We start from the raw sequence: 25,493 nt of genomic DNA, 5'->3' as shown, positions 1-25,493 counted from the left end.
CATAAGGACGGCAAAATATTTTATTTATTCCGGGATGTTACGTATCGAAACAGTGATATGATTCTGAGGCACCCCGTTGTGGACGATTCCGAAAAAAAATTTGACCGCCTAGGGTTCATTACCTTTTGCGACTGTACGGTAGGCGGACGATTTTGCGTATCACTGCCATCGACATGTGACCGCAGTGGTCAGGATTTCATCCTGCGTCTTCCGGCTTAGCAGCGCAGTGCCGAAACAACTACGCGAACACGGCGGTTGTGGCAGAAAAATACACGCTATTTTTTGTTTACATGTTTTATTGGCGGGATCGGTGTCTTGTGATAAAGAGGGCCGGCTGTACTGTAGCTTGCGGAGGTTATTTCGACTCGCCTGAAAAAAAGATTGAGAAACACGGGTGATATAATGTTTGTTTATACATTCTGAATATTTTTTACTCACTTTCGGAACCAAGCTAAATATTCACTACAACATTATGTCCCTGTCAGGCAATAAACATGTAAAAAACATAACCAACAACTTTGAGTTTTAAGATGCGCGTTACTAATAGAATATTGTGGTTCTACAATTCGCTCAGTCTTTACTTTGCCATGTCTATTGAACTTGCCATAAGGAGGCTAAGAAATTAAACCTGGCAGAAGGACCATATGTCCTTCCTCTGATGCATCTATGAAATAATCTTGAGATTTCTATGAGCGCTTCTAGTGGTGCCACTAAACGTCCAAAAAACAGACAGCTTTAGTTCGACATAAATGCAAAACCTCGACATGTTGCGATAAATTTAAATGAAAAATGGAATCAACAATCAAAAACAGTTATCATAATGAAAATATGATTACATGGTACCTGGCATCGTTCAATTATTGCATCAATTCAGCCTCAAATCAAGCTTGTCAAATTGATTACTTTATTTTCTCACTTTGGTTCCGTGTCATATTTCATATAACATTCGCAGGAAATTTCATATTTCTTTATAGCACATGTTCAATTACTCCTGCAATGTTTTTTCTGCCGTGCTTCACACTTACAGATTTGAGTTACGGGTTTGCTGAGAATGTTGCCACCAGGAACTTGTTCAAGAACGATGGACAGGGTTCTCGCAACATCGCACAGAAGGTTGCTGACTGTCTGGTCTGGTGGAGTGGTAAGCAAGTCCTTGACGATGCACTGTTATGGATAAAATAACAGGAAGTAGAAAAAGACATCAGGTTTCTTTTTATTCTTTATCTCGCGTAGTTATATTCATGCGCATTGGGCCCGTCATGTAACTAAAGTCACACTTTTGCCCGAAAGGCGAAACATCAGTTACACTAGAAAATATAAGAACAGCTATACGAAGTAAGGACAGTAGTTTTATCGGCTGTATAAACTCGTAAACATAGGCATACTAAATAAATTAACAAGCTTGGTGTCACGTGCGCACAAGAAAACATGAACACATATCGGTCAATTATCGTGAGAAATCGCTGTCAATACACTGAGCAGAGGAATCGGGGGCTTCAGCAGCGAGCGAATTGACCTTCCTGCTGCGTCTCACATCAACGCCAAATAAGCCAGGAAAACACATCGTGCGGCAGACTCTGTTCCCGTCGCAGATACCTTTCAAGATACAGTCGCTCCTCCCCCCTACCATCCCAAAGAAGACTTGCGCGCGACGGAAGACGGCGCGCTTCCTCCCCGCTTTCTTCCTTTGCATGCGCGAGATTGAACCACGATCGCTGGCTCATCCTCGCACGCTTTCACTCGCACAAACAGCACACGGTGCGTGGCGAGAATTTTATCGCGCTTGGACTATATAAGGAACCTCACGGCGACGGCGGCACCAAGGCAGAAATGCACCTGAAGTATCCATATAATTGTTGTCGCAATAAGTACACCTTCAACAATGTTCACACCTCAAGCTGAAATTAAGCGCCTATCTGGCGTCCAGCTGCGTGAAAGTCAGCGTATGTACTCGCAATAAGCGTTAGCGCATGTTCCAAAATCCTGATCATTCTAGTTACTATACCTCTGCTGTCAATAACTTCCGCAGTTTGTATGCTTTATAGTTCACATTTCGTTATCTTTCATGCCTAAACATTTGGTGCAAGGGGAATACCCCAGCAAAGAGTCGCTTGTATTCCTCGGCAAGTAAATGGAGACTTAATTTCGGCTTGAGCAAGACAGATTATGAGTTTTCAATTATTTTTTTTTTGTCTACATACATTCGACCACCCACAGCACCATTACATTCTACGGTTTATCGCCGTAGAATGTTATTGAACGTTCACTCAATGTATGCGCTTTTGAAGTAGCTGCGTCAAAGAGAGAGGACATGATTGCATTATCTAATTTGTTAACTTTTTTTTCCCGCAAAGTGAGTGCAGAAAAATGATTATGCCAAGATAAACTAAAGAACTCTCTTTTCCTAGCCCTTTGTGGAAGATCAGAAAATGTTATCTAAACATGCATTAGGCAAGGAAGCGACAGCTTTGCAATTAAACTTCTGTAAATATTTTAAGGCGCTGTTCCCCCCTGGGCGTTGTAGTCTTAGAGTCTGCGTTAAAATCAATTGACGTATTTCATGTGACATATATCCATGTCGAGGCACTGGACACTTAATAACATGCCTCGGAGCTGATACCAAAAAACGCACATTTATGTTTTAGATCAATTTATGTGCTGATGGGTAGCCGACGGGATGGTAAAAAACACGCTGTAATGGTATTCCATCCACCCGCACTTACCCCAACCGTCTTGACGAGGGATTCTACAATGGAAACCTGAAAACGCAAAAGGGTCAATTAGAAAAGCGCAAGCAAAATTCTTTGTACACGCTATCGTGCACTGACTTTGTCGGAAGCTATAGACTAATTACTAATATTGGATGTCGCAGTCAACAGTCTTGATAGTTGTCACCAATGTTATGTATCTACGATGGAAGTGTGAAAATGTAAAAAGGACAATTAGAAAAGCGCAAGCAAAATTCACTGTACATGCTGTTCTGCACTGACTCAGTCGGAAGCCATCGACTAATTACTAATATTGGAAGCTTCAGTCACCTGTCTTGGTAACTGACACGAATGCTATCTACACCGTCGCGTTGTCAGAGACGAGATGATAATCTGTGGAGTGCTTTTGGGTCCGGGGAAGGCATCCGCGCTGCTTATTTGTAGTTTCCGGTATAATTTACTTGTCGGTAGCAAATAATTTTGTTTGTTTTTTATAAGACAATAGTGCGAAGCGACGTGCAGATAAGAACAAGCATTTTCTTATGAAGCAGCGTACTCGTTCCAAAGAAGCACACCCTTAATAAAGTTGGCGTTCCCTCAGGGTAATTATATGGGGAACATTTTAATAGATATAATTATATATCACCAAGAAACTTGGCATTAAGAGCCTACAGTTTGCCAGTCAAAAGCATTTCGGTAGCACCACTAATCACTAGGCGTGCATTTACTTAAGAAACAATGTAGGATCGATTTACGAAGCCCGCGGTAACACAAAGACAATACTCACGTCAATTGTCGTTCCGTTTTTGCAAAGCTTGAGTGTGTCATCAACGCACTGTAAAAAAGAAAGAGCACATTAACCTAAACAGTGGAAAAAGCGGGGAGCATATGTGCAGCCTCACATGTGACTAGCAGTGGTTTTCAACGAAGTATTGCAATGTCAATCCTATGATATCGTTAAATAAAATGCAGCCACGTTGTAGCGTACACTTACCTATACATTTAAACATGCAGATTGCACAAAGCCCCTTAAAAAAAGTAATGGAATATCAACTCCCTAACATCACTTAATGTCAGAGAATATTTGACCTCCTGGCTCTCTTTGCACTTAATTGGATATCTTGCCATGGGTGTAGCAGGTGAGAAGAATGCAGCCGATGGCAAGACCACAAACAGGCATTGATGACCCCACTGCCATATAAAGTTTATTTTTAGCGGAAAAGAACATCTATTTGTATGTATACAGAAAAGTGGGCGAATGTTCATCTTAAATACAAAAAGTGCTAAGAAAAGCGAGATGCCTTCCGGTCTAGAATCAATGTTGCTGCAACCATAGTAATGTTAGCCCACATTTATCACCGTAAGTTTTTAATTCGAAAATGCCTCCGGTGTTTCTCTGGTGACGTCATCCTTGCTGCTGCCCAGAATTTGTATCTATTGGAATCACGGCTCACTTTTCGTATAAATATTTTTTTCTGCTCCAAAGCAATTTTAGTTGTGCGAGCGTTTGTTCATATCTGTTTTGTTGTTCTGGTACGCATTCCTGGCGCCAGTTAACTTGAGACATTTAAGCAATATATCTTCAGCAACAGCGGGCTTTTCTGGCTACCTTGCCTTTATTCTATTTCAATATGACCTCGGAAGTGATTACGTTGTGCATTCATCGTGCTTACAAATTCGAAATCCAAGTGATGGTGCATGGAAGTGATTCAAGCATATCATTGGTAGCAGATTTTGTGCAAATTTACACTGCGTTGATCTAGACCCTTCCTCGCTTCGTCGCAGAAGAGAAAGAAAACCCTGAATAGCTTTTAGAATACCACGAGTTCGTATATATCTTGCATGCACCGTCAAAGTGCCAACCGAACACGCAATGCCACAACTTCGTCTTTTTGTTTGCTTAGGCGAATAAAGGCGGGTTGCACGACAAAGTGCCTGCTGATGCTCTTATTTTCACAATTTAAATTATTTTATGCGTTCAGAATTTCTCCCCCCCCCCCCCCCGGTGTATTAAAGCCCAAAATCTGCTCCCACGTTAGTAACATACGATATGGTAATAGCAGACGACTTCGAAAACAATTGCATCTTTGAACTGTCTTCGGGTCTAAGGTTATAATCAAAGATCATCCGGCTTTAACGGCTTTTTTTTTTTCACCTATGTCAACAATGCCGTTATCTCACACAAAAATTACTTGCGCAAAACAGTCAAGCGCACTCAACAGTGAGCAACAGTAAATGAACCCAAACATTGATAATTTGACGCTAGTAAACTGTTTATATTTTATATATAGTATTTGATGAAAAAATAGCTGGTTAAAAATTACGCAAGCAACCACTGAAGGCACAGATACGAGATTACTGATTCATTGCTATCCCAAACTGTGAACTTCCTTGCGATGTCTGCAATATTGGTTTTAATAATTTGCGACAAGGAATATTCCCTGTAAGCACGTCAGGGCTATGTATGGCGTTTATTGTAATAATTGCAGGTTTTAACCGAAATGTTTTCTATATGTCGCGCACTTTGCTCTTGCCTACCAAGTTGCAGTGAGATTTGTCGAGAAAGAGTTTCTCTATTTTTCCATATGTCACTGCTATACTTCACTATTTCTCATAAATATAAGAAAACAGCGCAACTTACTTTTCCAAGGCTGTTAGGAACGGTAATTTTTATTTCTCCGTAGCAAACGTCGTTCTTAATTTCGTTACTTGCAAGCAGAGAAAACATGTCCAATCCATTCAATACCGTGCCCACTGAAAAGGAAAAAAAGTATCTCTAAACGCTGCACAGAAGAAGCGCATAAAAAATATAAGCTAGCGTAAGCAGCACAAACCGCGGAAGCGCCTACTGACACCTGTCGCTAAATGTTGCAAGGACAAGTTTGTAGGTAAGCCGGCACCGAATGTAAGATAACCACATGAACTCCTTGCAACTAGTGGTGACGCTATGGCAAGCAATGTTGACTACTTCCAGATTTGGTCTCTTGACTATTTGGCAAGTGCAGGAATCTTTCTGCTGCTAACAAAGAACCGCACGGCGGTGGAGCTAGTCTCCTTATGCGAAACATTGAAACTATGTTCTCCGGAGCTAGGACAAATGCACACGTGGATAAGAAATCGTCGAGGCAGTTATTTCTCATTCTTTTTCACTCTCTTTGTGTACTCTAGAAATATTTACACCCTTAAGGGTGTTTCCTTGACCCACGGGTGACACCCGGCCCTACGGTTAGGGCTTTCAAAATTATTTAGAGGACGACAACGGAGCTCTTACTAGACGTGCGATGAGAAAGACGCCGTTGTACACTATGTAATCATTCCAACAGCATTGGGCGCACAGAGATATCCGATAGGAAAACTTGTCAGAGATAGATTGGAGACTTTATTTAATGCGCTTTTTATGTCATCTGTCACAGGTGTCATATTTCTTACTTGCAAGAAAAAACCGCCAAATAAGGTACCATTATTGGTTCCCTCCAAAAATCTTATCTTAACTTTTCAACATGAGAGTGTTAGCAAGGGGACAACCGACCACCCTTTATACACCCATAAAGGTGTAAAAATGTTAGATTGTGTGTATTCTGTGTTTTCGTTCTGGCGAACAGCTTTTGGGTCCACCACCCTAAGTCTACTGAAAAGAGCTCAGCACGCCGTCCTAGTTACCTTTTTTTTTCTGCCGCTTCTCTTTTCCCCGTATTTTTTCTTCTTGCAGATTTCTGGGCTAGATCGTTCATAAATAATGCGCACAACAGACGAAAACAAGAAGGGATACAGACTAAACTAAGTTTAATCTAACGTTATTCTAGTTAGAGTAATCAACATAGCCTTGTTTAAACATAGGCACAATTAGGCAGCACATGTGCACCATGGGAAAAGGGCGCCACAATGTGTTCCAAATGGCTGCGTCGCCCCAGCCTGGTGCGCCAGAAATCCCGGCGGAGCCAAACAAAGACCCTGTCTTTACTGCTACTCCAAACTGATATGATAAAGTGTCCGCCACGCATTACCGCGGCTAAGTCCGCGGCTTTATCACTTATTTCCCGAAGATGTCGCACGCCATCTCTCAAAGCGTAGGCTGATTCGCCCGCACAAGATTTCCTGAACGGTTGGAACAAGTTCATTCTCGTCGGGGGTTCAGTAATACCTGAGTCCTTATAACATAAAACTATTGTAATCAGTTTTGATTATAATCTACTGAGGTGAAATTTACATACCCACCCACGCTATCATCGAGGGCTGACCCGCAGCGTTCTTCGAACCACCCACTCAAACGCTGTATTCGTCTATAGGAGGTCACTTTGCTTTAAAGCTAATAGCGTTGCCTCCTTCGACGTCTTTTTTTCTTATCTAATTAGCTGACTAAAAGGGGCGAGGAGCATGCAGAAGTGAATAGCGTTTTGGTTGGGTCGAGCTAGCAGAGAAAATGTAGATAACCGGATGAGGAGGGTGGCTCCGGTGTCTTGGACTGACTTGCTTCCCTTGGCTTAGCTTATCACGGTGGCGTACTACAAAAAGTTAGAAATGCTGCTAAAACGGATCCTTATGGAAGAAGAGTTCGAAGAGCGATGTCGTACGTACATGCCAAGGAGGAACATGACCTCCCCCCCCCAAAAAAAAAATAATGTGTTCGTGCCCTACGCCCTGCAAAATATATCATTGTTGTAACGAATTCTCAAGTTCATTTACTTGCTGTTCGTGGCTCGTAGCTTAATAACGGTATGGACTCCATCAACAAACCAGAGCAAACGTGATCAGCGCGGCGACAAAACTAAAAATGTGCTATTACGACAACTTCTAAGCCACAAGTCAGAAGTGCGACATACCCTAGAAAGGCATATTGTAATGTAATGAACCTTATTTGCCCCATTGTCTTATTTATACCAGTTCTCCCACATATCAAGTCAGTAAATGGACCATTAGCCATTTTTTATATTGAAAGTTGAAATGTGAAATTCTTAACTAAAAGCGCATTTTTGTTTATTTCGAGTGCGCACTAAGCAACAGGTCGCGCTTTCAGTTTCCGGCGCTGGATGCCACCATTGTAGCATTTCTTTTAGAAAGAACTCGTCCACGGATTCTCTAAACAACTGTACCTTTTCAAGTTACAATACTATCGCTTTAACAACTACTTTTCGTTGTAAATTCTATATAAAATGTATAGCTCATCTACGCTCACATACCGGACACCTTTTCGAAGTCAGTCCGTGCTGTTAGCGGCAATGTTTCGTCATTCGTACATGGCTCAGACATATGGTAATGAGAGGAATAAAGTATGACGCTGTACGATGAGAGGGAAACGAGGAAGCGCGGTCTATTTCCTTTTCTTCGTCCTGTCCCATGCGATGTTACTCTCACTTCAATTTGTACCAACCGTCCCAAGTTAGTATTATATTGCGGATATTTGCAAATTGGAGACGTAGTTGCCAATGTTAGACAAATTTACGTTAACAAAGTTTCGCATCGGACAGATGTCTCAACACTTACAATATGCCTATATATATACGTAAGTAGGTTTTTTTTGTTTTAGAAAGAGACATTTTTATTTTTTTTTACTTACAGCTTGGCACCAGTTTGCCTAGAAGGGCAACCAGCAGATCTTTCACGGTTACTAGGGCTTTGACTACACTCAAGTTCCTAAGAACGCCATTGACAGTGCACTGGAAAAAAGAAAACATTCTCTCCTTAAACACATCGTAGCGTGCTATTTGAAAATTAAGTGAGTATGCCTAGTGACGAATACGCAACTATGACACTTCCTTCATTTCTTCATGCTCATAACACAAGCGGTCTAGTTTCGAGGATGGCGGTTGTAACGGCCATTCGCATCATGTATTACTACTATTTAATGACAACCATGCCTGTTGTGCTGTCGTTCTATAAAGATAAAAGTATAGCCGGGGAGTTTGAGTAGTATTTGCGCTATACTTCTCAGCAAAAAGCCGGAAGTTCGACTGCTGCAACCGACAGCAGCACTCAGTTGGGGCAGACCAACGTATAGCTGGTATATACAACATTATATATATATATATATATATATATATATATATATATATATATATATATATATATATATTGTCACGTGGTCGTGACGTCAAAGAACACAGTAGCAAAACTGTGCAAGGCAAAAACTAGCTTTTATTGGGCGAACCTGTGCCCACAAAACAGGCTACACTTAAAGCACAACGAGAGCGGCGAACACAGTCGGCGATCGTCGTAAATCTGACCAGCGGGTCAAGCGCGTCGGCTTTTATAGAGCAGTCGTCGAATGTTCCAGACTAATCGTTTGGACCCGCGTGCCTTCCACAAAGTTCTACACCATTCGCGCCACATGATGAATCAGATAACACAACGTTCGGCGACAACAGATAGCCGGGTAGAAGTATCGATAACTTTCCAGAAACTTCGGATACATGCAGGCGTGTCCCGCGCTGTGCGATTACAGTTGTTAAGCGGCGAAACGTGGTCGCCCGATAAAGATAAGTACACGTGTCAATACCCCCCTCTTAAAAAGCATCGACCCGATGCTGCAAACCAACGAAGGTAATAAACAAAAGCACTCGTAGCAAAGAAAAGAACAAAAATGACGAAGTTCGTCAGCGTCCGTAAAAGGGGTTTAAGGCGCACCACGTGGACCACTTCAGATCGTGTGCGGCGCCGCTGTGAATGCGAAATGCCGTCTGGCACGACCTCATAGTCCAGAGCGCCAATACGTCGGATGACCTTGTAGGGTCCGAAATAGCGTCGGAGTAGTTTCTCACTGAGTCCTCGTCGGCGTATCGGGGTCCAGACCCAAACACGGTCGCCAGGCTGGTACTCGACGAAGCGTCGTCGGAGGTTGTAGTGTCGGCTGTCGGTCCTCTGCTGGCTCTTGATTCGCAGGCGGGCGAGCTGTCGGGCTTCTTCGGCGCGCTGGAGATAGCTAGCGACGTCAACATTCTCTTCGTCAGTTACGTGCGGCAGCATGGCGTCAAGCGTCGTCGTCGGGTTCCTGCCGTAAACCAGCTTAAACGGCGTGATCTGTGTTGTTTCTTGCACCGCCGTGTTGTACGCAAAGGTTACGTACGGCAGGACCGCGTCCCACATCTTGTGTTCGACGTCGACGTACATTGCTAGCATGTCGGCGAGGGTCTTGTTCAGGCGCTCCGTGAGACCATTCGTCTGCGGATTGTAGGCAGTTGTCCTCCTGTGGCTTGTCTGGCTGCACTGCAGAATGGATTGGGTGAGCTCTGCTGTAAAAGCCGTTCCTCTATCGGTGATGAGGACTTCTGGGGCACCATGTCGCAGCAGGATGTTCTCGACGAAAAATTTCGCCACTTCGGCTGCGCTGCCTTTTGGTAGAGCTTTAGTTTCAGCAAAACGGGTGAGATAGTCCGTCGCCACGACGATCCACTTATTCCCGGATGTTGATATCGGAAATGGCCCCAACAAATCCATCCCAATCTGCTGGAATGGTCGGCGAGGAGGTTCGATCGGCTGTAGTAATCCTGCTGGCCTTGTCGGTGGTGTCTTGCGTCGTTGACAGTCTCGGCATGTCTTGACGTAACGGGCGACGTCGGTGGTCAGACGCGGCCAATAATACCTTTCCTGTATTCTCGACAGCGTCCGGGAGAATCCGAGGTGCCCAGCGGTTGGATCGTCGTGTAGGGCGTGCAGTATTTCTGGACGCAGCGCTGACGGTACAACAAGAAGGTAGCTGGCGCGGACTGGTGAGAAGTTCTTCACGAGCAGGTTGTTTTGTAGCGTGAACGAAGACAACCCGCGCTTAAGTGCCCTAGGGACAACGTCGGTGTTCCCTTCCAAATACTCGACGAGATCTTTTAGCTCCGGGTCGGCTCGTTGCTGTTTAGTGAAGTCTTCCGCGCTTATTATCCCAAGGAAGGCGTCGTCGTCCTCGTCGTATTGCGGCGGGGGATCAATGGGGGCGCGCGATAAGCAGTCGGCGTCGGAGTGTTTTCTTCCGGACTTGTATATTACCGTGACGTCATATTCTTGTAGTCTGAGGCTCCACCGCGCCAGCCGTCCTGAAGGGTCCTTTAAGTTAGCTAGCCAACACAATGCGTGATGGTCACTGACGACTTTGAATGGCCTGCCATAGAGGTAAGGACGGAATTTAGCTGTAGCCCAAATGATGGCGAGGCATTCCTTTTCAGTCGTAGAATAGTTGCTTTCCGCTTTTGACAGCGACCGGCTAGCGTACGATATCACCCTTTCAAGTCCTTCTTTCCTCTGGACTAGGACGGCACCGAGGCCTAGGCTACTGGCGTCAGTGTGGATTTCGGTATCGGCGTCCTCGTCGAAGTGTGCAAGTACCGGCGGCGACTGCATGCGTCGTTTGAGTTCTTCAAATGCCTTGGCCTGCGGCGTTTCCCACTTGAACGCGACATCACATTTGGTTAGATGTGTTAGCGGCTCCGCGATGCGTGAAAAGTCCTTGACAAAGCGCCTATAGTAGGCACACATGCCAAGGAATCTGCGCACTGCCTTCTTGTCGGTTGGCTGCGGGAACATTGCGATAGCAGCTGTCTTCTGTGGGTCGGGGCGTACTCCTGATTTGCTGATCACGTGGCCTAGGAACAAAAGCTCATCGTAAGCGAAACGGCACTTTTCCGGCTTCAGAGTGAGCCCTGATGACTTGATGGCTTCTAACACTGTCGCAAGCCGCCTAAGGTGATCGTCGAAATTTGCGGCGAAGACAACGACGTCATCCAGGTAAACAAGGCACGTCTGCCACTTCAGTCCGGCTAACACCGTGTCCATGACGCGCTGAAACGTTGCAGGCGCCGAGCACAGTCCGAATGGCATGACTTTGAACTCGTAGAGGCCGTCTGGCGTGATGAAGGCAGTCTTTTCGCGATCTCTCTCGTCGACTTCTATTTGCCAGTAGCCAGACTTGAGGTCCATCGACGACAAGTATTTAGCGTTGCAGAGCCGATCCAATGCGTCGTCTATCCGTGGAAGGGGGTACACATCCTTCTTCGTGATCTTGTTCAGTCGACGATAATCGACGCAGAAGCGTAGGGTTCCGTCCTTTTTCTTTACCAGGACTACAGGAGAAGCCCACGGGCTTTTCGACGGCTGGATGATGTCGTCGCGCAGCATTTCGTCGACTTGTTCCCTAATAGCTTCACGTTCTCGCGTCGAAACTCTGTAAGGGCTCTGGCGGAGTGGTCGAGCGCTCTCTTCGGTTATTATGCGATGCTTTGCAACTGGTGTTTGTCGAATCCTCGATGACGTCGAAAAGCAGTCTTTGTATCGTCGGAGAAGACTTCTGATCTGTTGCTGCTTACTCATAGGAAGACTTGGATTCACGTCGAAGTCTGGTTCAGGGACAATGCTCATCGGGGTAGACGCGGCTGAATCCGAGAGGACAAAGGCATTGCTGGTTTCCACAATTTCCTCGATGTATGCGATTGTCGTGCATTTGTTGATGTGCTTGAACTCTTGGCTGAAGTTGGTTAGCATAACTTCCACTTGCCCTCCGTGGAGTCGAGCGATCCCTCTTGCGACGCAAATTTCACGGTCGAGCAGTAGATGTTGGTCGCCCTCGATGACGCCTTCTACGTCAGCGGGTGTTCCAGTGCCGACGGAAATAATAATGATGGAGCGCTGCGGGATGCTCACTTGATCTTCGAGCACACTCAAGGCGTGGTGACTACGACAGCTCTCCGGCGGTATCGCTTGATCTTGTGACAGCGTTATCAATTTCGACTTCAGGTCGATGACTGCGCCATGTTGATTCAGGAAGTCCATGCCGAGAATGACGTCTCGTGAACACTGTTGGAGGACAACGAAGGTGGCAGGATAAGTCCGGTCATGAACAGTAATTCTTGCCGTGCAGATACCAGTCGGCGTAATCAGGTGTCGTCCAGCGGTCCGAATTTGAGGGCCTTCCCATTCAGTCTTAACTTTCCTTAACTGGGCGGCGATGGGTCCACTCATGACGGAGTAATCGGCTCCTGTGTCTACTAAGGCGGTGACTGCGTGGCCGTCGAGAAGCACGTCGAGGTCGGTGGTTCTCTGTCTTGCGTTACAGTTAGGTCTTGGCGTCGGATCACGGCTGCGTCGTGTTGAACTGAAGTTGGAACGTCGCGTCGTCAAGTCGTCTTTCGTCGGTGTAGTCTTGGCTTCCTGACTTCGTCGGGACGGCGGCGTGTCGTCATTAGGTCGTCGAGATGGTTTCTTTGTCGTCTTCGTCGGCGGCGGAGGATCTTCGTCAGTTCGACGAACAGCAACCGCACTTCCATCGGTTGCTGCTTTTAGTTTTCCGTATATGGGCTCGCTGACCGGCCCCGGGCTGGCCCAGTGTATGTTCGGCGCTGCGGCGACAGGTAGCGGCGTGGTGACGGCGAACGCGACGGTCGTCGAGAGCTCCACTGAGTAGCGGCGAGGTAGTCAGCGATATCGCGAGGTCTTTCGCCAATCTGTGTTCGCGGCGCGTTAACGGCGAACCCTCGGAGTCCCATCTGCCGGTATGCGCATCGGCGGTAGATGTGCCCCGCTTCTCCGCAGTGGTAACAGAGCGGGCGGTGGTCAGGAGCGCGCCAAATGTCCGTCTTCCTCGCGTAGGTGCGCTGGGCGACGGATGGTCGTGCTGGCGCTGGCGGCGGCGGACGACGGAACTGCGGCGTGACAGGGCCCTGGCGCGGTCGCGGAGGGGGACCTTGACGGCGTGCGACGGCGGCGTAGGTCATCGCTTGCGGCTCAGGCTGGGGCGATACAGGGGCTACTGCAAGTTGTTGTTGGAGCTCCTCATGCACGGCGTCGGCAATCGAAGCCACTTGAGGCTGTGATGGTGGGAACAGCTTTTGTAGCTCCTCCCGCACGACCGCTCGGATAGCCTCGCGCAGGTCGCCGGTGGCCAGTGGTTGAACTCCGGCGTAGTTCGTCGAGTTGGTGCGGCGGTCGAGTTGCCGGTTTCGGATCTCGAGTGTCTTCTCGATGCTGGTGGCCTCGCGAAGAAACTCGTCGACGGTCTTCGGTGGGCTTCGTACCATTCCGGCAAAATGTTCCTCCTTCACACCACGCATCAGCAGGCGGACTTTCTTCTCCTCGGGCATTTCAGGGTCGGCGTGGCGGAAGAGACGGCTCATTTCTTCCGTGTAGATCGCGGTCGTCTCATTAGGTAGCTGCACCCGGGTTTCTAATAGCGCTTGGGCTCGTTCTCGGGGTACGACGCTTGCGAACGTCTGCAGGAAGCCGCTTCGGAAAAGTTCCCAGGTCGTTAAGGTGGCTTCTCGGTTCTCAAACCACGTCCTGGCCGCGTATTCCAAAGCGAAGAAGACATATCGCAGTTTGTCGTCGCTGTTCCAGTTGTTAAAGGTAGCGACTCTCTCGTACGTCTCAAGCCAGCTTTCCGGGTCCTCGAAAGTTGAACCGCGGAACGTCGGAGGCTCCCTGGGCTGCTGCAGCACGACGGGTGAAGCTGTGGCTGAAATTGGGGTGGACGTGGTGGCCATCTTCCTAGTCGTTTCAGGCAAAAGTCCGTGCTCCGGGGGCAGTCCTTGCAGCCTGCGGCTACCTCGCTGGTTCTTGGCGACGTTGGTGTCTTCCGAGTGAGGGCTTGGGTCACGGCTTTGGGGGGGCGTCCGGTACATGAACGCAAAGCACCTCCACCAGATGTCACGTGGTCGTGACGTCAAAGAACACAGTAGCAAAACTGTGAAAGGCAAAAACTAGCTTTTATTGGGCGAACCTGTGCCCACAAAACAGGCTACACTTAAAGCACAACGAGAGCGGCGAACACAGTCGGCGATCGTCGTAAATCTGACCAGCGTGTCAAGCGCGTCGGCTTTTATAGAGCAGTCGTCGAATGTTCCAGACTAATCGTTTGGACCCGCGTGCCTTCCACAAAGTTCTACACCATTCGCGCCACATGATGAATCAGATAACACAACGTTCGGCGACAACAGATAGCCGGGTAGAAGTATCGATAACTTTCCAAAAACTTCGGATACATGCCGGCGCGTCCCGCGCTGTGCGATTACAGTTGTTAAGCGGCGAAACGTGGTCGCCCGATAAAGATAAGTACACGTGTCAATATATATATATATATATATATATATATATGTATATGCACTCGTTAAAAACAACGCTTGGTACAACTTCGAATACCTGCACTACCACTCTAAATTCCAATATTGCAATCTTGTGATCCTTGCCTCGCATTCTCATGCGCATATTTGTTTTCTAAATGGCTGTATATTCATTCTTATTGTTACAGCAGTGGTCGCTAGAACCTAAATTTGTAGAAGACTGGGAGCATTCACAGTTGAATTTATAAAATTGAATCAGACTTACGTTTGCCAAAGATAGAACGCCTTCAATGAGATTCTGTAAAAGCAAGTTTAAAGAGGAAAAATGGATACAATGGCAAAAGCAAATTTTAAGGATGAAGCTTTTATAGTTACCTTTTCTTCAAAAATTATGAGAAGTTCGTTTAAATTTACACTGAAGAGTACCACTCGAGATACGTTTTACACACAAAAAAAGAAAACATTCTGGATATCCTTTAGTAGAAGTCGACAGAAGCAATTCCAAATGTGCATAATTAACATGCTTAACAAAGTTTTAATTATAAATATAATTATGGTAGGCGTGTGGAATACATACTGCTTAAATACTTCTTAGACCTGGGCCATGAGTAGTGCAGTGGCTGCCCACACAAGTGCAGCACAAAAGTGCTTTTACGCAATAAACCTATGATAAACCTCTTAGCTTGTACCACTCTCTGCTATTATGTTAATTATCAGTGTTACAATGTTCTTGAATGCGTGCAATAACTGTAGCAAGTTACAATCAACCAAGTCATGCGTCATGTGTACGTACTGTCTTTCCTTTGCAGAGGTTGAGGTTATCTCCAAGGCACTGCAATAAACAACATCAATGTGACTAAAACATTTAGCACCATGAAATGGGAACATGTTTAGTCGTGTAATACCGGATAATAGATCATAGGTAAGTTGGTAAATGTGGACAGAAGATGCCTTAAGACGGGTCAGGAAGGGAGAACGCTCATGGTCGGGCACACTCACTGTTTGAAGAGATTGTCATGAATGTATATGCAGCTTCTAAGTTGAGGAGGCGCCCACGACTCGTAAACCATAATAGCGTAGGCAAATATTTAGTAATGGGGCACTTATCTAAAGTGTGCTGTCTACCCATGAAGAAACGTCCATCTTCAGGACTCTTTATTGCTCCAGATGTGCTATAATAATGTTCGGGAAACACGATTTCATAACTGCGCGCAAATGTGTGTGCCTTACTAAAATCGGACATTGCTCTGCGACCTGGTTAGCGGGTGTGTTGCTTCGGGTAACGATCCTACAAAGCGAACTGCCTCTTTATTTTGCTGTACGCGAATTCCATAAGGTTGAGATTTCGGCAGTGATGTAATATTTGACATTATTTAAAAGTGTTCCTAAATAGAAAGCTGATTATTCGGACGACTTCATAATATTCGTGACATCTCTTTAGCTCTCAATTCCTTTCATGAACCAACTTCTAATTCTGCACAATTTCTGTAGAAATCATTAATTTCGATGTCCATGTCAAGTGCCACATTATTTGCATTTTAAAACATAACAACCGGCTGGCACAAGTGTTGCCATGAGGAGACATTCTTTTCATCTCACCTGATCAATCTGCAGAATGTTTGGGAGCGTGATTTCAATACAGGTGTCCTCGTTGTATTCCTTTTCTTTCCCTTCTCGAGCTTCTCCCGTTGGGTTTTCACCTGCAGATGTTACATAATCGTTAAGGAATGCTGACTACGCCGTGTTGTCTCGTACGCAAGACGTGATCTAAAGAAGATATTAAGATTTATTGGCATACTTGCACACCCTAAAGGAGGATTATAGATTGTGTCCTCCGAAAGATCTTTTTTTTTCGATTATGCTGCCACAAATATTTCGTTTGAAAACACATTTGTGAGCTTGGCATGTCATTTTCTCCAAATAGCATTGAAATTAAAATAAATTATGTATTTTTACGGGCCAAAATCACAATAGGATTATTAGGCACGCCGGAGGGGGGCCCTCAAAAGTAATTTAGGAAAACTTGGGGTTCTTTAACGTGCACCTAATTCTAAGTACACGTGGCTTTTGCCTTTCACCCCCATCTAGATGCAGCAGCTGTAGCAGGGATTCTATTCCGTGACCTCATTCTTAGTAGTCCAACACCATAGTCACTAAGCAACCACGATGGGTTCCAAATAACATGACCGACTGCGCATTACAATTAAACCCTAATTGGCGCCAAGAACACCTCTACGTTCTAAAAATAGGCTAGACTTCATAGTGATTTCACCCAGCTTCTTTTATAAAGCTACAAACTTGTGAAAAAAGTCTTTTTCTTTTGCTTTTTACAATCGAGGTTGTTGCTTATAGATGATTTGAAATTTTGAACATTCACCGAAAGACCCAAAGAAAAAGAGCAGTATCTACGGAGAGCGATGTTCTACTTTACGTCAACAAAGTTTTCAGCCAGTTCCCGCGAGGTCGAACCCCATGATGATCTGTGATGTCTTGCTCAATTACTCAAAATAAAATCAACACCAAAACTTTGAGGGACAGCCAGGAAGAATTTCGCACAATTGTTCTGGTTAACTGAAGCTGGAAAATGTAGCCCTCGTGCATTTTAGGCCCTACGTTGACAATTGAAAACTTAAACGCGACTCCTCAAAAGCATTGGTCTTACTTATAAAAGGAACATTATCGCCTCAAACAACGCATATTCACTAGAATATGTTTCTGATGCATTTACTTAACTAGTCAAATTGTGTGCATTACAATTTTTTTTTCAAGTAAAACATTTTCATTGGTTAATTGCTCTCGCGTCAAGATGGCACAGTCAAAAAAGATATTTTAAATGAAAATCTATAATGGACCTAAAACCATTAGTTTACACAAAAGCCGACATTGTTAACAATATTTTAAACAAGGTTCATCGCCTTTTTTATAATCATCTTTAAAGTTCTTTGACCAAAGTACAAAGCCAAAGCGACAGATGAAGATGGTTACAAATGCACCACTTCTCAAAATTTTATATAAATTTGGTATAAGAAAAGTGAATCTTGCCGTTACTAATTATGCGCATATTTCTGATTTTTTTTTACCTGGCGAAAGTTAACAACAAATCCTTCGTATTCTGTGTGTGCCTACCGTCCCACATTAAGCTTCTCAGGCTGCCTTTGAGATTAAAAGCGTAATGACGAAATGATGTGCACATAGCCGCACGCCATCCCGATGAAGCCGTATGTGTACGCCCATCACCTATAACATGCAACCATCCACCCTCAAGCCTCTCTAAATATAAATTTCTGATCACATTTTACTAGCAAATAAACCGTAATAACCGAGTGAACATTTTGGCACGTTTCATATAGCGCCTATGATAGAAGAAAATGAAGAGTGTAGAAATTTTCCAGCCAGCCGTTAATTATCGCCCACAGTACCACATCACAAGACCCCAACATTCTTCTCATCGATTCTTGTGCGTTGGGAAAGGACCCGCGCAAATCTTCCAAGCGCTTCGCTGCTAAAGTTGTTCCTGATGTACCTCTTTCTGCAAAACTTCAAGTGGCATGGGTAGTATTGCAGATATTCTTTTAGATGTATTCGCGGGTTGCATATGTCAGCCCGCGATTTTCAGAGGGGGTTCACGCGTATCAGTCACAAGACAGCTGCATTTCGCTTCTCCGAGCCGCGAAAGAACTAGCGAATGCACAACTTGACTAGTGCGATTTTTCAACTTGTCTGACGAACGCCAGCTGTGCCAAAACGACCTAGTGCTTCGTGTTCAAGGCGAGCTGTATTTTGAACCGTGAGGATGACATCAGCTGCTACAACAAAATCATCGCTATGACGGCAGGTGTTGTGCAGTGACGTCGGTCCCGTGAAGTATGACTGCGTTGGTGGCGACTATCAATGACAGCGTTTCTGCCTTTGTAATAGACCTAATATCGCGAGCTTATGATAATTGTTGTCATGTAAAATTGATTGAACATTGTTGCGCACCACTGGGGGGGGGGGGGGGGGGGTGCATCCTGAAATGTTACGCTCCGAGCACAGCGGGGATGGCTCCATGACTAATGGCATCCGTTGCTCAGCATGAGCTGCCAGGTTTCATCCTGAACCTTGATGCATGAACGATTTTGCACAATGATATGAAATATCGCGAAAGCTACAACTTAGTTCCTGTTCCCCGGCTTTCCTTTTCCTTTCTGTCTTTTTTTTTCATATCGCACTTTTCAAATCGCCCCAACAATGTCTATTCTTCCTTTTTTTGAAGAAAACTGGACACGCTAAATTGAACATGACTGCTCACTCGTGTCGATGATTTTGCGTTTTGGTTATGTGCACTCAGCAGAACCAACAGAACCTTATTGTTCCTCCACTGTGACAATGAAAGGCGAATTCTCATTTTTGCTTTCTTCGTTTGAACACTGACTACCCTCGCCTTATTCTTTACGTACCGGCTTATTCTCCTCTTCCCTCACACCGAGGGTGGTTGAGAGCGAACTGCGACTATATAAACACTCATTTGGAGAGCAGTTGCCTACGAGACGAAGACCAGAACTCTTGTCCCAAATATTCGCTATAGCTACAGTCTTCGTTCTACCGCTTGATCACTTCAAGGCCCTGTCTTCGTGTGAACTTCTATTTTATTTGTCTATATGCGTGTTCCTCATCCAAATAATGAACTCTTTGAGGTAAGGGCTATGTGCGTCATCTTCTGTCCTTGGTTTGTATTGCGTCTAGCAATACGCCTTCATTCTGGCGTCGACTGGTACTTCTCCTGTTTAGCACTCAAGTTTCAAACCTTTCGCATTAATAATTCAGCGCCTTCTTGAAATTTTTATTATTTGTTCATAATCGTGATTTTACGTTGGTGCACAGGACTTTTTGGCTAGTTAATGTGCGTTACGCACAAAGACCTTATGCATTATAAACCTTAACCCACCTTCTCTGTTATTTAGAACGATTCCACAACAGATAATATTGACATGCATGCTTGTTTATCTTTATTCGGTGACCGCACTTCACCGTCTAACAAATGTTCAAAGTTATCGCTCAGCGCGAGACGCACCTTTCTTTATCGGAAGCTTCTCCAATGTTACCGATAGTTCTATCTGGTGTACGCGTTGTCGCCGAGCCTTGTGTAAGCAAAATCTGTGCGCGACTGGAATACTGATGTAAATTCTAGAATATACGCGAGCACCAGCGATTAACCTGGGTGGTTCATTGAGCCACGTATAAATAGCCGACCCATCTGATGCGCACATCAGATTACGACGATCGCCCACTGTGCTCTCCGCTATTGTTGTGCTTTGAGCTCAACCTGTTTTTATCTTAGCACATGTACACCCAATAGTTGGTATTGCAATACACACCTTTTGCTACTGGGGTTTTCGCATTCACTACAATCTGGCAATACACCAATTAGCAGGCACTAATCCTCATACGGTACCCAATGGTCATATGCCTCAACATGTTTCCTATACTCGATAAGTCTTTGGAGCTTTAGATAACTTGTGACAGTTCTTCGAGCAGCCCCTCTAATTTAGCTAAGATATGGTTCGCGTGTTCAACGGCGGACGTGAACCTTCGAGCGAGGTCACATGTTCAATGTCGCTAGGTTTCAGGTTTGTAGAAGCTAGGTGTTGCTTCTACACTCAGCATTTCTTCAATCACAGTTCTTAACACTGCCGCTAGCACATAAAATGCGCGAACTACCTGGACTACATGTTTGAAAAGTGCCAGGAATTGTGGTGCGAATGATTAACAGTAAAACTTGTGAGGAAATATGTTGGCCTGATATAGTACCAGGAATGCCACGTTATGTGTTGGCAGAACGAATGCTTTTTTGTAAAGTACTGTGGGCATTTCTAATCTTATCTATTCCTTCATTCACTTCATTCTGCAATCATGTAGTGTTAGCCGCTGAGTCTAAACTATTAGGTACAGCAGCTGTTGCACTCCCATTCTATTTATAGTGTCATTGAATCTTGGACGTTTATGTTGTAGTTATGATAATCGAAATAATTATTAGTGATTGTAGTGTTACTTTATTACTGCGTTATTAGCACAAGTTAGCCAACTACAAATATCGTCTGGTTAGGTCTTTGCTTTTATTTCTGTGCCTCTCTACTCACTGTTGCCTTGTTTCTAGAACAAAGGTGAGTGCTGTTTAGTTTATTTTTAACATATTCTACCACTTTTGTCTTGACCCTAGGTAGGACGACCAGAATCACCAGACAAATAAATATGCTTTCGCAGAACTAGCAATCCCAATTGCCTCTCCCAGCTTTCTTTCTTCTTTCTTTCTGAATAAAGTTATTCAGAAATAGGCAGAATATAGCCAATTCTTCTTTATAGCTGCAATAAAATACAAAATATGCAATTTAATGTAGTGAATTATAATAGGAGAGATAAAGAAGCGGAGAGGAAGAAGGGAAGTGGCGAGGTAGTTGCGTGCCACTGCTGTTTTCCTCTAATTTGAACGGCTACTCAAAGCCATGCTATTAAAAGATCGCGTAGCCCAATCTTCTACTTCAGACATCTAGAAAGTGCAGTTAGTAACACCCATTCAGGCATTGCGCTGCAGAGGAAGCACCCGTGAACATTTTAGCAAACTATTTCCACAGCGGCCATAATCCTTCCCATGGAAAGCGCCAAAAAAAGCCCATTTAGGGCACAAGGAAAGCAGACACAATGAGCGCAATGTTATTCACTGCTTTTTCTTGGCAGATCTATGCAAGACGTTACGTTAGAAAGAATTGGCTATCAAAATAAAAAAGTACATATAAGCAACGTGCGCTTTCGGAATGACGCTGACCCGTTCAACAACGCTGCAGGTGACTGCAACAAATGACTGATGACCTTACTGGCAAAGCCGCGCAAAGATTAGAAATTAATGCTCGGAAGGATGAAGTTTATTAGTCTGTTCACAAAAACGGAGCTCGTGACTGGTTTTGAGCCTCCATATAGCGGAGGAGTGGAACATTTATCTAGCGAGACCTTGTAGTCTTGTAGCTTCTTGTTATCCTTTAAAAAGACGCCGAGTCATCGGATTTCGCAAGCACTGGTATGGGCATGAAACATCGAGGATAACAAATAAGCCTCACAAAAGCTAAAACCATCTGACGTGTGGTGAAACAAAAAAAAAAGGTCCAGGGCCTGAGTGCCATACGTAGGCCAGTCGCAACGTAAGCTGGATGAACGGCTACATAGGAGCTCCATTTTCGGCAGCACGCACTACAGGGTCTTCGCGGTGAAGTCTCTTCGCATCGTTTTCACGGGACGGACCCGCACCGGCCGGCCAGTGTCGGCAGCAAGCTGCGGCTTCGCTGTGGCTTCACTGCTACTTGACCTGCTCTCTCCACAACGGACTGCTGAGCCCGATGTCTGGTTGCAGCCACGGGTGTAGCTCTACGAAAAGCTTCTTCAGCAGCGGTTCGTACCTTGCGAGGAGGCGCCATAACGTTTACCATAATTTGCCACGGTACGTTGCTGTTGATGACGATGATAATGGTAGTTTATTGGATTCCACTTCAAAACTGAGTGGTGCCAAAGAGCTACCTAGCCAGCTTGAGTTAACTAGGCGCAGCTACGCGCAGCATGCAACCGGTATGTGCAACTGCTACATGTCGGGACACCCGGTAAAATATTACAGAACTGCAATCCAAAACTTGTACGGATCGACGCTGTGCGGCGCGCATGTCACATCGCGTGTCAAATGGTACAATAGGTGCTAATGATGATGATGATGAATTATTGGCATTCCCTTTGAAGTGAGACGGTGACAAATGGTCACCTAGCCTCTTTGAATTAATCAGGTATGCCACACACCTTCTGCATTACATCAATATTTACACATCTACGTAATATTCTTTTTCTTCCTCAAGACTTCCTCATCTACCTTGTACCGCTACCTGCGCAACTGCTGCATCAGGTGCCTTCTGGTGTAATAATATACAACTGCAATGGCAAAGGGCGCACGTATAGACGCTAGGCTGCGCGCATCTCACACCTCAACGCAAGTGGCACGATACGATGATAATGATGCTGATGCTTTATTGGCATTCCCTTTGAAATGCAGCAGGGATATAGTGACCTAGCCAGCTTGATTTCATCAAGTACATAAAGTATATTGTAGCTTTGTTATATACATCTCCGTAAACTGTTTTTCCTTCCCTAAACCTCTCTAACTGCCTTGCAACGCTACCTGTGCAACTGCTCAAGGCAGGATATAGCTAAAGTAGTAATATGCAACTGCAATAGAAAATGTGCACGCATCAAGGCTACGCTCCGAGCATGCGACATCGCGTGTCTCCTCGCTCATAAGGACGCGCTTGCTAACGAGCGCTGGCGTGGTTCAGCGGTACAGCAGCTGACTCCCAAGCAGCGGAGGGTGGCTCGATCTCGGCGGGAACTGGGTTAAATTTTTTTTTCTCATTCGCGGCGATAGCTGCTGCGGACACCGGACACCGACGGTAGTGGACATCATCGCCAAACGAAATGGCCCATGGAATGACCCCATAACAGCTTACGCTGTAAAATGACTGGCGTAGTGTTAAGCAAACAAACCTATGGCTCTCGATCAGACAGCCAGCGGGTGGGCTGATGTTCTAGTTGAGAATAAGATGAATAAGTTCAGTTCAGCACTTCATGTACCACATATAGGGGATAACAGAATAGGTGCTATTAGAAATAAAACCCCGTCGATGACGGCAAAGGTTTTGCGGTGCGCTGATGTTAGGAAATTTTCAGGCGTAGAACGCAGTCAGCTGCGACAAGACGAAGGTAATGGCAGATTGCTGGCAGATGCTTCTCTCCTGCACCGAGTACGACAGAAGGATAACGATAATAATGACGATTTTCCGTTGGCGAGTGCCGCTGAAATGGGCACTAAATGCTTGAGATTCTAGTAAACACAAGAAGAGTCACTCGCAATGGAAGCATTATTATTTTAATGTGAAAAAGAGGATTGTTGTGGAAATAATAAATAAGTTACGAAAGCAGGTTTTTAGAAGCTTCTTAACCGTAGGTCTGTTAGTGAGGAAACGGAGATTCCGAGCGAATAAATCGGGAATAAACTACCGGAGACAATGCTGGAAACAAGCATTAGTACATACCTTCAGCAGCCCGAAGGGTGCACGGGGCACTCAGGAGACAGACCAGAAGGAATATTTGAGCGAACTTCATGGCTTACTTGAGCCTATAGGGGATAACGGGCAATTTCTCTAGTGAGACTGCTAATGCATCTGCGTAACCTCTGCTGCTTGCGCCTATTTATAGTGAAATGAGCAGGCGCATAATCACAGAGTGCTACGATATCCTCCAAGGGCCTCAAAGCCACACGTGTCCCCACAGTCGCTGTGCCCACTGCCGTTTCATTATCAGTGCTTTGCGTCATCGAGACCTTCTTATCTATATACAAGTACTCAGCGCGGATATGTTTAATGCTCGGTAATACGCAGGGCAATTTCACTCGCTTATTGCTATGCAGGAGGCCTGCACTCAACCAAGAGTTGACCTAATTTTCGAGAAAAGAAAACACTACTAGACATCCCTCTAGAGATCCATGGTAAGACTCATATGGTTGTCACAGTATAGTTGTCGCAAGCTCCAATAAGAGCCGTCGGCGTAAGTGGCAGCCGTAGAATTATTACTCGTCAACGTTCCATTAAGTTTGCAAAGCCTTCCGTGTAGATGTGACGCTGCAGAAAATGTAACGCCTGCGTACGTGGAAATGTACACGTTCTAAGGAAGTCATGCATGAGTGCTGCATTGTTCTTTGTTACACTTTTCTGCAGCGTTCACCCATTTCCCCGTTGAAACAGACGGTATTGGTTTATGCGTTCATATTCATCTCATTTGGGATAGAGCAGAATAAACAGAAAAGTTAAAAGGCGTTTTGCAGCATCAAAGTCTTCTTTAAGCTCTTATTCATGAAAAGTGGAAAACGCAGCCAGCGTGAAACGTTTGCTCCAATGTCAACAATGCAAAAAGAATAAATCTAATTTGTTATTTTGTGTTAACACTGTTATAAAGTAAAGGCGAGAAGAAAGCAACGTGAAAAGAATAATTGCCCATTCAGTCCACAGTCACATTCTTGCCCTTGATGGATACTTAAAATACCTTACAATGTTGAAAGAAGTAATTGCAAATTACAATTTTTTCTGCGAGGCGTACCAGGCTGTACCATACCGCAGTTCGTATTTATTCCTATAAAGAAACAGCAATACGCTTATGGCTTGCGACCGTTGGCCACCTGAGTGCTACTGGAACACTTATAATAGTGTGGTGGCTTGATTTTTAAGAGCTTTTCCAGTGTATCCGATTGCTGTCTAAGATGGACGCCTTGCTACGCTACCATCTAGCTTTTACCGTTACGGAGCAACGATAGTGAGCTGTTTATGGCTGGGAGTGGCGTTTACAAACACTTACTCTTACTGTATTCGAATGGCTGATAGCCTGACATACGACTCGTACAGGCGCAAGGAAAGAATTGAGCTACTGTTATATATCTGTCCTCGCTACGGCGTCCACCGCCACATGCGTCAGGCTTCTTTAAACCGGCCGGACTCAACACCTTTTTTTTCTGGGGAAATAGGAACATGGACACATTAGTCACTGGCACACAGAACATTTCCTGCTCGAGTGCAGCTCTTGAAAGGAGCAGGCGTGAGTGAGCGTTTATGATCCTCCTGTATGCTTGCCATGCACGCAGTCTTCAGTTTCTCTCTGTTTTCTTTTTTTCTATTCCGCGTTTATTTCTTTATTTCTA

The 25,493-nt window shown here is 45.1% G+C and overlaps 1 protein-coding gene across 1 annotated transcript; it reads right to left on the bottom strand.

Moving 5' to 3' along the window:
* Positions 1-278: 278 nt before the first annotated feature.
* LOC126529328 (uncharacterized) lies at positions 279-24,040 on the bottom strand. The gene is made up of 10 exons (XM_050176933.3): positions 23,839-24,040; positions 16,337-16,437; positions 15,531-15,569; positions 15,003-15,035; positions 8,263-8,362; positions 5,350-5,462; positions 3,496-3,543; positions 2,724-2,759; positions 1,026-1,164; positions 279-369 (listed from the first exon to the last, which is right to left on the bottom strand). The coding sequence occupies exons 1-10, from the start codon at positions 23,906-23,908 to the stop codon at positions 356-358; spliced, it is 693 nt and encodes a 230-aa protein (XP_050032890.1). The 5' UTR covers positions 23,909-24,040; the 3' UTR covers positions 279-355.
* Positions 24,041-25,493: the final 1,453 nt, after the last annotated feature.

The sequence above is a fragment of the Dermacentor andersoni genome, chromosome 8, assembly GCF_023375885.2.
Source record: "Dermacentor andersoni chromosome 8, qqDerAnde1_hic_scaffold, whole genome shotgun sequence".
NCBI classification, from domain to species: Eukaryota; Metazoa; Arthropoda; class Arachnida; order Ixodida; family Ixodidae; genus Dermacentor; species Dermacentor andersoni.
The sequence above is the reverse complement of the archived record's forward strand: the minus strand, read 5'-3'. Positions and strand labels throughout refer to the sequence as shown.